The sequence below is a fragment of the Tigriopus californicus genome, chromosome 9 (assembly GCF_007210705.1).
Source record: "Tigriopus californicus strain San Diego chromosome 9, Tcal_SD_v2.1, whole genome shotgun sequence".
In the NCBI taxonomy this organism is placed as follows: Eukaryota; Metazoa; Arthropoda; class Copepoda; order Harpacticoida; family Harpacticidae; genus Tigriopus; species Tigriopus californicus.
Genome location: NC_081448.1, coordinates 11,558,788 through 11,575,379, shown reverse-complemented (window position 1 = coordinate 11,575,379; position 16,592 = coordinate 11,558,788). Strand labels below are relative to the sequence as shown.

The 16,592-nt window shown below is 44.0% G+C and overlaps 2 protein-coding genes across 3 annotated transcripts; one reads left to right on the top strand and one right to left on the bottom strand.

The window, feature by feature from the left end:
- The first annotated feature begins 1,073 nt into the window (after positions 1-1,073).
- Positions 1,074-3,853, top strand: LOC131886361 (serine/threonine-protein kinase tricornered-like). Its single transcript, XM_059234660.1, has one exon. The coding sequence runs from the start codon at positions 1,523-1,525 to the stop codon at positions 2,963-2,965; it is 1,443 nt and encodes a 480-aa protein (XP_059090643.1). The 5' UTR covers positions 1,074-1,522; the 3' UTR covers positions 2,966-3,853.
- LOC131886360 (proton channel OtopLc-like) lies at positions 3,143-15,930 on the bottom strand. 2 transcript variants are annotated; one of them, XM_059234658.1, is made up of 10 exons: positions 14,805-15,930; positions 8,696-9,523; positions 8,503-8,604; positions 8,292-8,373; positions 7,582-8,156; positions 7,246-7,519; positions 5,469-6,200; positions 5,237-5,383; positions 3,859-4,075; positions 3,143-3,281 (listed from the first exon to the last, which is right to left on the bottom strand). In XM_059234658.1, the coding sequence occupies exons 3-9, from the start codon at positions 8,598-8,600 to the stop codon at positions 3,866-3,868; spliced, it is 2,118 nt and encodes a 705-aa protein (XP_059090641.1). In that variant the 5' UTR covers positions 8,601-8,604; positions 8,696-9,523; positions 14,805-15,930; the 3' UTR covers positions 3,143-3,281; positions 3,859-3,865. The 2 variants fall into 2 exon arrangements, with proteins under 2 accessions (XP_059090641.1, XP_059090642.1); XM_059234659.1 differs by lacking the exons at positions 8,696-9,523; positions 14,805-15,930 and having other exon boundaries at positions 8,503-8,686.
- Positions 15,931-16,592: the final 662 nt, after the last annotated feature.

Below are 16,592 nucleotides of genomic sequence, written 5' to 3'. Positions count from 1 at the left end.
AAAACTGCAAATCCTGATTTGCAAAAAGATGCAGTGAAAAAGCAAACCAATGTACTCTTCTAGCACAATACCTTACTGAATAAATTTTGCAGGTCTTCTATACCTAAAATACGTCAAACAGTCAAGACTGGGTAAGTTAATATGTGCTCAGTTACTAAAAAGCGGAATTAGTTCTAAATGAAAACCACTTGTGCCCTGGTGAAATCTGAAATGGTTTTGCTACAAAACATTGCAAAGTATTGGTGCTAAAGTCATACATCAATCATTTGGAGCCAAAAATTAGATACTGTTTGACTTAACACTTTGGCCATGTGCTGGAAAGTACAGACAGATGCACAGCTTCAGAAATCCATACTACCCTCTAATGCCCTCTTAAAGAGGTGTCTTTTTGCATTCTATTTATGACCCCATGTAAGCACATAGTATTTTCTTACTTTGACTTGCCAGGTTATTGGAGCATGGACAAAGAATGTCAAATTTTAATGCTTCGGTATTGTTATTTACTTCAGTCTGATAATGGTGAACATTTTTGGAAGTAACTATATGGAGATACTATGTGAGTTTGCATCATGCTGGTTTGCCCAGCAATTGTGGCACAGCCAGGCTAGCCAACATAGGTAAAAACCTTACAAGCCTCTATTAACCGACATCTATTTTTGTATGACTGGTTTGCCCAAAGCAAGATTCACAAGCGGTTGAGAATAAAAATTGTATGAAATAATAAGTAGCAAAAATAATGAAATGGTTCCATGAGGACACCTGTTTCCCGGTTTTTTACACAATTGTCATTACATCACAGAACATGGGAAACATGTGACAGCACGAAGTAATGCCAAAAGACTTTTAAATAAACGGGAAAGAAATGCTTTGGCGTATATGAAACAGCCCAGTAAGGGCACATTTAGCTTGTCGGATAAGCAGCGTCCATTGGACAAGAGGAAAAGAAAGACACAACCGAGAGAGAGAAAGAACGAGGGAGAAGGAACTGAGTACGTAAGTAGAGCCCGACCAGAAGGAGGAGGACGAGGAGGACGAGGAGAGGGCGAAGGAAGGAACTGCTGGTGGCCACTGCTGCCTCCCTAAGTCTAAGCTCGATGGCTTGAAGGTGCTCTTTCTTTCGTTCTTTCGTTCTTTCGTTCTCTCTCTCTCTCTCTCAAGGAAGTTTGTTCAAGTAGTGACTGGTGAGGATCAGCCAGCCAGCCAGCCAGCTGGTGGTTGGGTTATTAATTAGTTGTTCCTTCTCGCTCCTAACCCAATTGTTCAAACTTCAGACCTGTGATCCTTAGTTCCTCCCTCAGAATATTGTTGTTGTTCTTCCGCCGATGATCGATTGATTGTCCAAGGACTGATTGACTGATAAGCTGGCTACAAAAGTGTTATTGCCAGTCCACGTTCTCTCCATCCCTTTCTGATTGAGAGGTCTCGCCTTCAACCCCGCCCCGTCCGTCGGGTCTGATCGTGCCCTTCATGCTGGCAGATCCGCCCCTTGAGTGCCCCTTGGCTCGGTAGTGTGGCGGTCAGCATGACCATGACCTCGACATCGGCCTCTTCGGGCGCCGTTTCCATCGGGTCCCAGGGTCAGTTGGGGGCCGCTGTCGGGGGTAGTCCCGCCTCGGATGGAGGCGTGGGACCCATGACATTCAGTTGTCATACCCTGGACAAGGCCACCAAGGCCAAGGTCACGCTCGAGAACTATTACTCGAACCTGATCGCTCAGCACCAAGAGCGACGCCAAAGACGGCAACGTTTGGAGGAGTCCTTGCGGGAAGAGCGGATCACGGAGGAGCAAAAGTCCGAGAAACGCCATCAACACGCCGTTCGGGAGACCGAGTTCCTGCGCTTGAAGCGATCACGGCTCGGGGTGGATGACTTTGAGCCGCTGAAAGTGATTGGACGGGGCGCGTTTGGCGAGGTCCGGCTGGTGCAGAAGATCGACACGGGTCACGTGTATGCCATGAAGATTTTGCGCAAATCAGCCATGGTGGAGAAGGAGCAGGTGGCGCATGTGCGGGCCGAGCGAGATGTGTTGGTGGAGGCCGACCATCCCTGGGTGGTCAAGATGTTCTATTCATTCCAAGATGCCGTCAATCTGTACTTGATCATGGAGTTCCTACCCGGAGGGGACATGATGACCCTGCTCATGAAGAAGGACACGCTCCCGGAGGAGGTGACCCAATTCTATGTGGCCGAAACGGCCCTCGCCATTGACTATATTCACAAATTAGGTTTTATCCACCGGGACATCAAACCCGACAACTTGCTTCTGGATGCGAGTGGACATATCAAGCTTTCGGATTTTGGACTCTGTACTGGTCTGAAGAAGTCCCATCGAACCGAGTTCTACCGCGATCTGTCTCAGGTGAAGCCCTCGGACTTTTCCAATCCCATGGACTCGAAGCGCAAAGCGGAGAGTTGGAAGCGCAATCGAAGACAATTGGCCTATTCCACGGTGGGCACGCCCGACTACATTGCCCCGGAGGTGTTCCTCCAAACCGGCTACAACTCCTCCTGTGATTGGTGGTCCCTCGGTGTCATCATGTTCGAGATGCTCATCGGCTATCCGCCCTTCTGTAGCGAAAACCCCCAAGAGACTTACAAAAAGATCATGTCGTGGAAGGACACCCTCATATTCCCGCCCGAGGTGCCCATCTCCGAAGCGGCCAAGGACACAATCCTGCGGTTTTGTTCGGACGCGGACACCCGCGTCAAGAACATCCATGACATCAAGGCCCTACCATTCTTTCAACATGGGGTCGATTGGAATCACATCCGGGAACGACCGGCTGCCATCTCCGTCGAGGTGAAGAGCATCGACGATACGTCGAACTTCGATGACTTCCCCGATGTTGATCTGAAGATTTCGACGGCCGGCAGCTTGCAGGCCTCGAACAAGGATTGGGTGTTCATCAACTACACGTTCAAGAGGTTTGAAGGCTTGACTCAGCGAGGTCCGATTCTCAAGTGATACTAAGTACTAATCTACCACAACCACAACAACTCTTTGTCTGCGTGCTATTTATTGATTATCAACATCACCGTCATTGCTTTGCATTACTACCAATCATCAAATCAACAAACAGATCAACCAGGTCATGGGTGACCAGGAGCTCTCCGCCCCATCATCCCCATCATCACCATCATCATCATCATCATCATCATCATCATCATCATCATCATCATCATCATCGTGTAGTGTTTTGTATGGAGCGTTCTCGAGCACATATGTCCCATAATACCCCGGCTCTGTGTATGTACTTCAACCACGTTTCCCTCAAACTGACCTGAAAGTAAACCATTCAGCTCGGAACCAGATAACAATAAGAATATTGTGATATAAATATAGAAATATCTCAAAAGGCCCGAAGTCCCCCGGATCCAACTTGTTTGCCCTCTGCCAAAAGTTGGCCACCCCTCTCTCCCTTCCCCCCCCCCAAGTTTGTCCCAAAATGACGAGTTCAGATTGAATTGTATAGAAATACCCAATTAAAACACTGCGTCAAAGTGAGCCATTTTTATAGACCGGAAATTCGATAGAAACCACCCCAACCCCTCGTTTCTAGTTATACAGTGCAGCTAGCATTATTGTCATCATGATTATCATTATAGGTCAAAAAAAAATTGTAGCCTTCCAACACTGTCCCGCCCAAAATCAGGGTTGTTTGCCTCCTTCAAATTAGCGTTACACCCCATAAGAACTAGTATTTTCCTACAACAGACATTCAAATCTTATGATTTTTCCGATTCTCGTCTCTTCTCCCGTTCGTTTTACTGGGAAGCAGGCGATGGTTTTCCTCTGCCAATTACACTGTCAAAATGCAGAACGATCTTCAAAATAAATTATGTTCTCCACGATCTCACCATCGATCTATTGGGTAGATCCTCCCGAGATGACGGAGGCCGTCGAGTTGGTCGAGATCCGCTCTTCCCTCTTGATCCTGTAGCAATTCTTCCAAAGCTCCGCGAGCACCACGCAAGAATGGAAACGGAAGAAAACACATAATGGGAGTGTAATTCGCTGGATCACAATCCACGGAAAGAAGCCATAAAACTCCACTTGATCCGGCTTGGAATTTACCTATGTTTCCATCCGGAGAGGAAGATGCCAAAAAGATAAATGGCGAGTGGAACGGAGGGGGATTGCGAGGTGAACCATCGCTCAGTCATTCGTTGTGTCTAGGACTTGTAGAAATGTGGACTAGGAACGAGGTTCCCTCCAAGTAAGCCTGCTTTGAATCAGAGCAACTCGTTGAGTCCCTTTTCATGATAAATTCATGAGATCAGAAACTTAGATTATTTCAATTAAAGGCAAGTCATTTTTACGGCATGTAAATGGTAAATGGTTTGTTCCACAGTTAAAATGTCAAAAGCCTATTTAGCTGACCAAGAGAGGTCTGAAGATTCAAATTTAATGCAGTAATTTAATACAACTTTAACTACCTCTCCTGAGTTCCTTCGGCCAACTTGTCGCAGGCCCAAACTTGGCTAGATCAATTGATCTTATTGAATGCTAATATTAGATAAGATGAGTGAATTAGCGGATACGAAGTTTTCTCTTCCGTTGTAGTCCCTATCTTTAGATGTCCGTGGTTATGTATACAATACAAAAAGATTCCAACCCATCTCCTTCCTCTCTTTGTCTTGTTTAGTTGGCAAGACAGGGAGAGTGGTACTTGAAGGCGGTTTTAAACAGGTCAAAACGTGTTGAACTCAATTGGATCAAATGAGACACTCGTTCAAGGTGCCTTGAATCGAGATCATACTCATTTGACCACACTTTGCTTGAAACTTGGGCACAACACCACTCCGGCGGGCATCTCAAGATAAATGCAGTCTGAGCGGGAAAAAGTTTGCCCCAAAGGAGAGGGTTCAACTTGGTTGGAGGGCCAAAACTTTGAGTCGTCGGAGAAGCTTCGTTATTAAGAAATATTTTGCACTTATCTAAGACAGCTTTGAATGCTTCTTTCTCTTTCCTTGGTGCTCCTCGTTTGTATTGGCCCTCCTTTCTGGTCAGTAGGGCTTGTCAAGAAAAAGTTTTTACATTAGGAGCTTTTCGACTTGCTTCAAGACACAACTTGGCGGCATTCTTCTATTGCCTTTCACGAACTTGCTCTTTGTTTCCAATAAATGAGTCGATGGAGTTATTCTGCTCAACTCTAAATTACTCGCCACAGACAAATGAGGCATTTTGGGGGGATCTCAGCTTTCGATCCTTTGCATTAATCGGGTCTCATATTACCTTCTGGATCTCAAAGTTGCTGGTAATCCACATCCCGAGATTACAAATTGTAAGAAAAGTCACAACCTGTCGTCCAGGTCTGCTCGTTTGGGTGACATCGATCCTTCTGTGCCGTAAGTCGGTGATAAATAGAATCTGTACGCACACCTAAAACAACCAACTAAAATCATCTGACAACGCATAACTCTCCCCAGCTTTTGGGTTTGACTTGGAGAGCCGAAAGAAATTTCACCTGAATGAGTTCAAGAAATCCGTTCGTGATCACGAAGGCTGGGTCTTCGAGGACTTGCTGACTTGTATTCAAAAGCCCAGCAAGGCTTGTAAATGTATTATACAAAGAGATCCCAAAGCCAGTGATGATCATAATTTTGTCTGCTTGAACATGATGCGAGTTGATTAAAACCAGATTTTGGATTTGAAGGAATCCAACGAGGCTTCCAACAATCATGCACACGTTGATGACACTATCGATCGAGCTGTCAATCGTGATGGCTAAGGTGGTGTAATCATGTTGATCAATAAGGGCAAAATGAAGTATCATGGAGATGATTAAGGTCACCAAGGCCAGAAGACCCAAAAAAAGGCCGACACTCGAAGCACTCCAATCTAATGGTTCTCGCACGTGACGTTGTCCAGAAATCGGTTGAGCCCCGGAATTGTCATCTAATACCACATAATCTGGGTTCTCACCAATATGGGACCACATGCTGTACACCACGGAGCACCCAATAAAGGAATATTCGATCATAAACGGAAATAAATAGACCGAGCTGTTCTCCATGGTATCCCCAATGATCTGCTCCTTGAGGCAATCTTGATTCCGAAACATCTTGCTCCAATCCAATTTCTCGTGCTCGGATTCGACTCTGTACTGTAGCTCCTTGACTGACTCCTTTACCAAAGTGCGAATGACCATGCAGGTATTGGTAGCTACTAGATGCATCATGCCAAACTTGGCCACGATCTATTTATGCAAAGTGTCGATATTTACTTTTTTACCATACAATACACATAGTACAAATGAGCTGAAAATACTGGCCACATTGCGATTTCAAAGCTGATTTTCCACATCAAAGTGAAGACTGCATTCCTAGTAGAGGTTAGGCAGTTAGCAAAAAAAAGTTCAGAGAGACTTTAATTTGGATGATTTGGATGGTCCATGAAGTTCATTTCACAATTTTATTATTTTCATGGTAATTTCCATGAACAAAATCGCGTTGCTTCTTTATTCACACTGTCCACCAATCGTTTCCAAGTTCAAATTTGAGGAGTCTTCCATATTTGCCAAATACTAATCACATTAGAGGATTGTATGAGATACAAAATACATTTCGGCATAACAAAAATTAAGCCCATCGTATATATGATAGGAAAAATTGTCATTCACAAATACATCTAAATAGAATGAGTAAATCAGTCTAAAGTAATGAAGGCCCTTATTTGTAACGTCAGACAGCCCAAACAAAACGGAAGCGGCATGGTAGATTGCTAAGTAAACTTCTTGTGACATGCCACAAAAGCGATTTCTTATCCGGACATTATGTGAACCAGGTCACTGATTATATATAAGATTCTGGTGAAATTAGCCAAAAACAACACAAATGCATTATAATTCAACAAAGAGATATAGACCCTTTATATGATAGAGGCTGACCCACGAAGCGCCCTCTGAAGTGTAGATTGTAAACCATATTACGTGTAACGTAAGAGGGTTACGAAATACTGTACTTTAGGGTCTGTATCTCAGATCAAACAGTGCAGTTCTAGACTTATGTCTAATTTCTAAATGGAAAGGAATACCTATTTTACCAGGTGAGAAATGTACCTGAGATGTTGGTGGTAAATTCCTTCACCATTTCCATAGTTTGGATGACTTATGTTATCGTAAGCATGAATAAAAATATCGCAAAATATATTATTGACTTTGGGTTGCAAATTCCTAGAAGGTCTTATGTGGCCAATACTTTTGGGTTCAATTGTCCTGCTTGTTCACAATCATGTAGACGTACCTTGTTCCGGTTGATATTGAGCCTTGCGTGCATGAACACGAAATACATCTGTATAAAGACAAATACCATGTAGAGAATTGGGTTGATGCCCAAAAGGACGGACCAAGACGGACAAGAACTTGGGACCTCGAAGAACACAAGAAATTCCAAGCCAGTGTAAATCAAGGTTCCCAACCCGAAAACAATGGCCCCCAATCGGAGAAAGAGGCTCCCATGACTGGTTTGATTCTGGGATGTCATCAGTTTTACTCTAAACTCTGTTGCTTGATCAAGACTGAAATTAGGGAAACAGGGCTCAATTCTTTGCAGGTTTTTCCCTTCATTTTGCTATAAAACCTTTGTGATTGGGATGCTGAGGGGGGTCGGATGGAAAATCTTCTTGGTTGTTCCAAACATTCCTCTGGGTTTGCCTCACAAGGAATCTCTTGGACATTCAGGCCAGTTATTGCAGTGAACCTTTGGATGAATTGTTCCGCATCAAAGTCCAGAGCTTTTCCTGGGGATCCTGAAAATCTGGCTCTCAGGACGTAAGTGAATAGATAGAGGATGAACGAGTTGCTGACAGCATATAAATAGGTGTAGAATCCACAACTTTCAAAATAGTTCATCGGAATCTGGTCGGAAACCAGTTCAGTTGTTGTGAAAACCATGCACAAGGTGACCAAGAACATGGCATAAACCACCGACATTGCCGAAGATAGACCTTTACCAGCCTCAGTCAATCTTAGGCAACCTTTATTCCCGAAACTTTTCTTCTTCATCGACACACTATTCCCACGGTTTTGGAGACGTTTTCTGGCGTCATCTCCCAATTCGAAAACTGACCCTCCAATGTCCGATTTGGCCAATGAGAGAACCGGTTTCGCCTCATTTACTTTTAGGAACCCTGGATAACCAGGTGGTTCCTCATCCTAATCACGAAAAGAATTGTCCTTAAAACATAACTGTGGAACGAGTATTGAGTTGTTGCACCGGTGATGAAAGTGTCACATCGTTGTTTATCTGGATTAGGCTTGGGTAATAGGAAAATTATTTTAGTCACTTACATTGATTGTTGCTTGGGATTGTATTGCGTGTACAGCTCTCGAAATTTGTGCTGAATCAATCTCTTCAATATTGATCTCCAGCCTGGTAAGAAGAAATCAATCTAAGTGTCAGGCTCAAGAACGAACCCTACACGTTGTACATTTCTCTGTTGCAAGGCTAAAGGATCTCTTCGTACTTCCCCTTATATCACCTTTAGGCTTTCTTACTCACTCATTTATGTGGGGCAACGAACCATTTCTATATTTGGTGGAATCTTGGTGCTTGTAAGAAGTTTTCCACTCTCTTGGAAATCCGGCGATCGTCTTCATGGTTCTATTCAAAAATTGAATGTTCCATTTCAATCAAATCAAGATAACTTTATGCGAGATTTGGGAGGAAAACTTCCAGGGTTAAACAATCTCACCTTCACTACGTACTTGTTTCACCTTTGGTGGCAATCGTCAAGGTTGATTTCATCCGCTCTTAACTCTTAAACCCACATATCAATATCTAATTTCAAGTTTATGTGACTCCTTTGCATGCGTTCGCGTTCAAAGGCCCTGAGGTGAACGGCTAGAGTCAAATGGGAAAGTGATGATGAAAAGGCTTTATGATTCGCAATCGTCAAGAAACCAGCACCTTTATTGGAAATTCGGCTCTTTTCAAATTCACAGGAGTATTTGCGCGGTGGGAATTGATAAGGGCATTGCGAATATAAGAACCCCCTTGAGGTGGTTTCAAATCAATATGTAAGGCCATAGAAGAGCTCGGAGACAGCTAACCAAGCATTCTTTCGCATAAGATTGAATTTGCATGTCTATAATATTTATGTCATAATATGGGGGACTTCATCTCACCGAAAGGAATAATTGACATGCACTTATAAGTGGGATACATTGTTATTGTCATCAGTGAATTGGATGGATTCTCAGCGCCGCCTTCGCGCTTCCGTCAGGAATAATTGATTCGGAATCATCGTTGATATGGACAGAATGGCACACCCCATGAATAACGAGAGACTCAGGGTGACTATCCTGCTTGAACTCCGAATGGCAAGATACGCTGAACATTCGGTTTCACCCGCCACGTTAGCAATGACACAGATGTAGCGCCCAAAGTTGTGCTCTTCGACACGGTTGATAGTTTGAACATAGGGGTCATTGGAACTCTTTCCAGTCTTGAGAAGACGTTTGTCGCCCACCATGGGCTCGTGGTACCAATGGAGATATTGAATCACACATCGCGGATCGACCTGAAGAGAACAGACAAAGAAAGGGGGAAGTGAAATGAGTGCAGGTTGGTGCAATCCTTGAGAATGTTGAAATGACAGTTTCAGCCCTTATAACAACTTTATAACCCTCCCTTTGCCAAATCCCGCGTCCATTTATCTCTTTTGACCACCTTCGCGAACTGCTGTCAAAAGGACCGGGGGAGGTACCAGCCTGTGACGGTCACACTGCCTTTGTTTTCTATGCGCCAAAATCTTTGACAAGATGACTTCAAATCGTTCTGCAGTTCCGTGCAAACGTTTGTTTACCTACCAACCCATGGAACAACGTGTCAAAAAAGTTTTCGCTAAATGCTCAGTGCAGTGATTTGCTTATCCAGGCAAATATCGATCCACAGCACTGAATGTGTAGATTGAGAAATAATGGAAAAAACGAATTGTTCAAGGACGATTCCTGCGTTTGGACAGACTTTCAGTTGTACCATTGCGTTGAGAGATACCTGAGTTGGCGTTTCTGCACGTGTATGCAAATTGATTTCCAAGGTCGTAATCGATTTGCTGATAGTCTGTCCCAAAGAAGGAAGGAGGAGTTCATATTCAATGCAGAACAGGTAGCTAGTGTGCGAAATTGGAGGTCGTGCGATCCAGATGTTCGATACTTTCTCCTTTTTTGTTCGTGAACGAGTGACTGTGAAATGGGACAAGAAAGTTCTTTCAACACATTTGATCGCCCCAAATCAAAAGGCTCCACCAGTCTCAAGGCCTGCGTTCGAGAGCCATGCACCAGCTAGAATTGAAACTTGGGAAGTGTCAATGTCAACAAAAAGAGATAAGATTTAGCACAGCCATTTCTTTTTTGGAGAATCTGGAACATGACATTGTTTTATCTTGGTTGCTATTGAGGCATGAGGGAACTCGGACGATTGAGAGTGTTTGGCCAAGACTGAACTAAGCAACGAGAATGATCAAGTCTGGAATCCGAATCGAGTCTTTGTTTACGTTTGAAAGAGAATAATCATTCGTTTCATATATCACCTCGATATCTGTGCCTCGGCCCCTTCAACTGTCCCGTTGCAGTTGGGCAAAAGAGAATTTTCGATTTAAATAAATCATCGAGTATCCCTTTTCAAACATCCTTCATCGTCCAATATTCAGTTTTTCTCCGGAAATCCTCGCCAGATTGATGGCAGAAAAACTTCATGCATTTCGAATGGAAGAAACGAAGACGGAAGCAAATAACGCTGCAGACTAGTACAAAGACATGTTTAAGGGTTTGTTCCACTCTCAAGGATCCCCTTGGACCAGATTTGATGGGCCAATAGAAGGACCACGGCCTATTTGCTCACCTTATTGAAAGTTAGGATACAGTTCGTCCGTTTACGAGAGTCCATTCACCTGGTCATTTGTGGCTTTAAAGGCGGCTTATTCTGGTATTTATAGGGCCAAAGCCTCGTCTTCTCGCTCTTGGACTTGGCTCAAATTTACACCCTTTGCGTGTTCCCAATGAGCGGGATAAAAGGCCATTTGCTTTCATCTAGACCAACAATCTCTTCAGATTTCTATGCCAACCTCGTTTCTGCCTTTAAAAGCTCGCTTCGTTACGAAATCCTTTGCTCTATAAAGTTTTGCATTTTCTCTCGGAATTGCTCCACTTTTTTCGCAATAAGGTTATAGCACTAAAGTAACATTTTGAACCTTGAATTGGGCTGCCTTGGCGATCAGGGGGCGGGGGGTAGGGGGTATCAACGAAGAAACCCTGCGATTGCGAGTCACATCACGACGTTTCCAACTAAACATAATTAACTCTTTGAGAAATCCTTTTCATTCACAAGCAAGGTTAAACGTACATCTCTCTCCTGGAGCTCGGATTTTTGCAAAATTATGTAAGCAAACTGTTGTTTTTTTTGTAGTCGATTATAGTTTGAGTGTATTTGAATGTCTCCTACATACAATGCAATGGTAGAGCAAGCCTGGTTTTGGTCGGAGGGCGACATACATATATAGTCGGCAACGAACGAGTACTCTACATTTCGGGACAATCCGTCATAATTCACGACTTCCTTCGTTTTCTCCGGACCCCGTTTGGCGAGACCCATAAATGAACTAGAAATAGCTCTGAACTTGGCCGAGCAAGCGTACAATGAAATGATCGATATGATAACCCTTGATACTGGAAAGCTATAAATGGTCATAAAGGGCCAAAAGCTTGGAGGTTTTGCGCAATTATGGTCTTAAAATTGGCAAAGTTTCACAATCTTGCCGGCGCATTATTAAAACTCGGACGATCTAGGAGCGAACGAACGAAATGATAGGGAAAGCTCAGGAAGTGAAAGTGGGGGTGTATCAAATTTTTCAAGGCGCTGAACCTCAGCCTCGACCCTTCAAAAGTGACTGGATCTGATTGATTAAAGGCGAAATTAGGGTTCATCTGTCAGCTCTTCTTGACAAGGAAGAAAAGCAACTGGAGGGAGGAGGCACCACGAGCAAAATGTTTCGATGGTCCTTAAAGATAGTCAAAAGGCTTCTTCCCTTTAAAAACAATAAACACGATTCCATGACAGTGAGAGGCCCCCGGCTGTTGAAACAGCCAGATTATGGATCTCCTGACAATATTTGCTCCATAAAAGTTCACGAAGGACCCCTTTTTCAACGACTTCCTGGTCCGGCAGATTCGCCGCTTTGGGACCAAGTTTAGCACGAGGACAACTGAACTGCAAAAATCAAAACTCTTCCCTCTATGTTGAGCTAAATAAATAAAGCACAAGTCCCGATTGAGCATGACAAAATAAGTTGATGGATTCCCCCGAACGAAGGGCACAATCCAAATGTCCAATCTGAGCAAAGTTAATAGTAGGCAAAAAAAATCCAAGGATCTAGGTTTTTTGAAACTAATTTTGCAATCACTAATCACTTCAGTGCTCCTTTTTTGTGAACGAAGAAGGAACAAGAAAGCATGAGCTCGTTTCGGCCTGAATTGAAACGAGTCTCGTTGTTTCGAGCTGAAGGCAATATAAAGGGGGGAGGATAGAAAGGAAAGGGGTTGTTCACCGAGAATGAGCCATTGGGAACAAACTAGTAACAAACTTAGCACCAGTCCCATGGGCGCAACGTGTGGGTTCCGCCAACCAACGGAAATTACCTATTCATCACTGCCTTACTGAATGGAAATACCAGCAAGTGGCTAAGTGGCAGCGGCTTCTCGGTCTCCTCCTTTCGAACTGAAGCAATAATAATAATAACGACAACAGCAGCCGCCATATCATCAGTGGCATGGGGTGTACCAAGTTCGTGGGAGCCATTATGGATACTAATCAAAGCGGTGCTCAATAACCTCCTCGTCTTCCTTGTCCTGGTTCTCACCCTCTCGACGTTTTCCGTGTGCTGCTTTTCTTCATGTCGTTCACCCGTTACCAGCTCAAATTACTTCAATATGCAATCAATCTTGGTCTAGATCCAATAAAATGCCATGCCTCGTTGAATAGATCAAGTTGCAAATCAGATCAATCACACAAACATGAGTGGGCAAATCACATCTGAATAGAAAATAGAAAGATATAGGACCTATCTGAAGAGCCTTCACCCGCCACAATCCAGGTCACAGAATGAGTACCTCCTAGGGGTTTTATTTGCGGTTTTGGTCTCTAGCTTGCATTTCAAAAGACTAGAATTTGAAGTTTGCGAAAAATGTGTTCCTTCTAGGTGTCTTAGGTCCATTCGAATGTTAGTTCTTCCCAGGATTTCCTTCACAAAGAACGTCTCGTCCCTTGCAACTACCACTAGTAGACCTATGGACCACTGTTGGTAGTTGAAGGTGGAGTATATCACTGTCATTATTGCCTGGAGGGGGTCTACTTTTCGAACATTGATAGTCTCTTTGAAATGAAGAGGAACCAAGAGAAGCACGACGGAAGAAAAGAAAGAAAGAAGGAAAGTAAGAAAGAAACCAGGATAGAGTAAGCAGTAGTAGTTGGTTGGGCACAAAATATGGAGCAAAAAAAATCCATTGGCCCCCAACTTGAGGACTACATTAGGACGAGCAGCCGGCTTGTTCTCAGTGGAGAGCAGAAGCAATGTCAACGTGATGAGAAATGAGCACTGTTAAAAACATTTTCTTTAAAGAGCGGACATTTTGAAAAGTGTTTCATCAAAGAAAAAAAAGGGAAGATTTTCACTCCGCTATTCTTTCCGGAGGAATGATTAGGATCAGTTTGGCTGCCAGCTCAAGAGGAACGATTAATCAAGGTTCAAGAAGTACAATTTTGGTGCCAGCTCTTCACTAATTGTGAGAGTCCTGACTTTGTTTTGTGATCATTTCCCCGGAAAAAATTAGTATCCCCTTCAAGTGTTTCATATGACATGCCCAGGGAGTGAAGGAGAATCCTTCTTCAACTCACACTCACACACCATAGGGTGATTTCTTTTGGAACAAGAGCACAAACATTCTTGGTTGGAACATGCAAGAAGTACTTCGAATGACTGGCTGGGCGATCATATGAAGGAACACCAAAAATATGTCGCTCTGAATCATGCAACGCTAATTACACAGAGTAAAGAATCGAGGTCTTTAGAAAGTTTTCTTCCCTTCCGGAAATTATGATTGGATCCAGTTGCCAATTTTCTTGTCATTGGCACAAAGCAAATTGAGTTTTCCCATGTAAATCTTGAGGGCGGAAAATGTGCTATTTTGCAAGTACAGGGATTTTGCTTACATAGGTTAATCGAAAACAGACACATTTTTGCAGAACAAATTGACGCGTGTGACTTTGCAAAGGTCTTTTTCCTCAGATCTCTATTCTCCTATAAATGTGAGAAATATGAATAAATCACCAAATTCATGTCTTCTTGAATTGTAATGTGTATTCTCCTTTGCATTGCTAAGGGTTCTCTCTCGAGTTTCTGCGTCCAAATGTCTTGAGAGTAAAGACATAATTTGAGACGTGCAAAGGGTAAACGAATTCATTCTCTTGCTTAGGAAACCAAATCTTTTCCAGTAGTCTCATAGCTATCCATATCTATTTGACCGTCCGTACTAGTGCTGGGGCGCGCCTGGACTCGAGCCCGAGTTCACTCGAGTCTTTTACTCGATTTTGGAGGAATTGGCCAGACTTGTCAATTTTTTTCATTGATTTTTGTTTTCAAATTTTTCAAGACGAGTCTTTTTGCTTGACTTGACTCTAGCAAAAGCCTCGATCGAGTCCGGCAAAAAGTAAAAAAGTCAGAGGACTCGTCCCAGCACTAGTCGGTACTGAGAGTTCGATTCAAAATTCTTCGACACTTCCGAGCTTTTCAAATGGTTTGAACTTACCTGGCAGTTCAGTACCACTCTCTCGCCCAGATCGGCAGTGACATTGGACATGCAACCCGAAAAACTTGGGGGAGCATCGGCACACGTTTTGTAGGATAGGAACTCCGGAATGAGACCGGCCACCGTTTTGCTTCCCATTGAGACTAGAATTGTTAATTGGAACAGGAGGATACTCCATGGAACGTGGTATTGCGATGGTATTCTTGAGCTGGTTGGAGTTTTATTTGAAGGGTCCTTCAACAGGGGACCGCTTCTACTTGAAGAGTGGTTGTCGGATTGTGTATGTCTTCGATGGTGTTGTGTGATTGAGTCACATTTGACCAGGAAGTCTTGATCCGTGTTCAAGTCCATTTTGTCTGTGCCGTTTTTTGCCGGACTGGCTGTTCAGCCAGAACAATTACTCTCTTTCACTGTCACAGTTTTTATGGATCTCGCGACACGTTCCAATTTGTTGGAATGTTGTCGGCTGGGCTGTTATCCCGTCGGCGATCTAACTCCATCTGGCTTTCAACACGTTTCACGACTTTTGGTTCCAATCAGTCCTCCGTGAATCACGATCCACACCACCTTCCCCATCAACACCACGGGTACCAACAACACCACCTCCTTCGTTGGCGAAGCCGACAGCAACTACGACGCCGTCAACAACAACAACCACGCCAACGATCCTCTTCAATCCTTTGCTGGTCCCAACAACATTAACCCCTTATTCGTCCTCTTCGTTCTCCTCTCGTTCGTCCTCGATCCTCGATCCTCTCCTCCTCCTCTATGCCTCGATCGTCCACTTATGTGGCATGAAGTGAGTGTTCTAAGCCGTCTTAAGCTGACAAAATGAGGGAATGAACTTGGAACACCCAAGAGCGCTAAGCGTACAAAAGAGAGCCACGTCAAAAGGAAACATGAACCGTGATCCAAGACGCTTCTTCGAGTTCCACTATTGCCCCAGCCATGTTCGTTCGTTCGCTCGTTCGTTCCTCGTTCCTTCGTTCCTTCGTTCAGTACGTACATATGATGGGAGATTCTGCGAGAGGTTACCACTCTATCGTTAGCGGAACACGATTCTTTTTTGGCACGAGAGCGAACGAAGAGCCAAGAACCCTTTTCCCTACTGACGAGTCCATGTGAGGAGAGGGTCATCGCTGAAAGGGCCATGATAATGAGGATGATTATGATGGAACTTGGCGACATCCTCCCCTTTTCGAACATCAATCGGGCACATCCACATTTTGTGAGTGTATGTGTGGAAACACCCGTTCCACACCCCTGGACTAATGTCTTCACTGCATCCAAGTTTATTGACAATCTCCAGCCGGTTTTGGGGCGATCCTCTCGATGAACCCAATGGACCGTTGAGGAAATGGTCTCTCTCTATGCAAAAACGAGACAGGCTAATCGCTGTGGTACGCAGATAAAGCTCTTCCCCGTAACATGCCACTGAGCACTTCTACTGTACGTACAGTTCACTAAAAGACCTTATTTTGGCCATATTTTATCCACGGGCATAGCAGACCTGAGGAAAAATGGAACGATTATAGCCCCCAATAGCAACGAGCTAGAGGGAACAACAAAAATGTGATGGACCACTAGTGTGCTCTCGATGTGTAATGATGTGGTTGGTGGTGGAGAATTGACGATGATGATCTCTTGAATGAACGACGAGGACGACATTTGTTGATGGGTGTGGTGCCGCCAGCATTGGTTTCTCTGGCCTGTCTACGGACCCACCTTCCTGCCTTCAAAACGACCATCCCACTCACTCACTCACTCACTCACAACCTTCCGACGAAA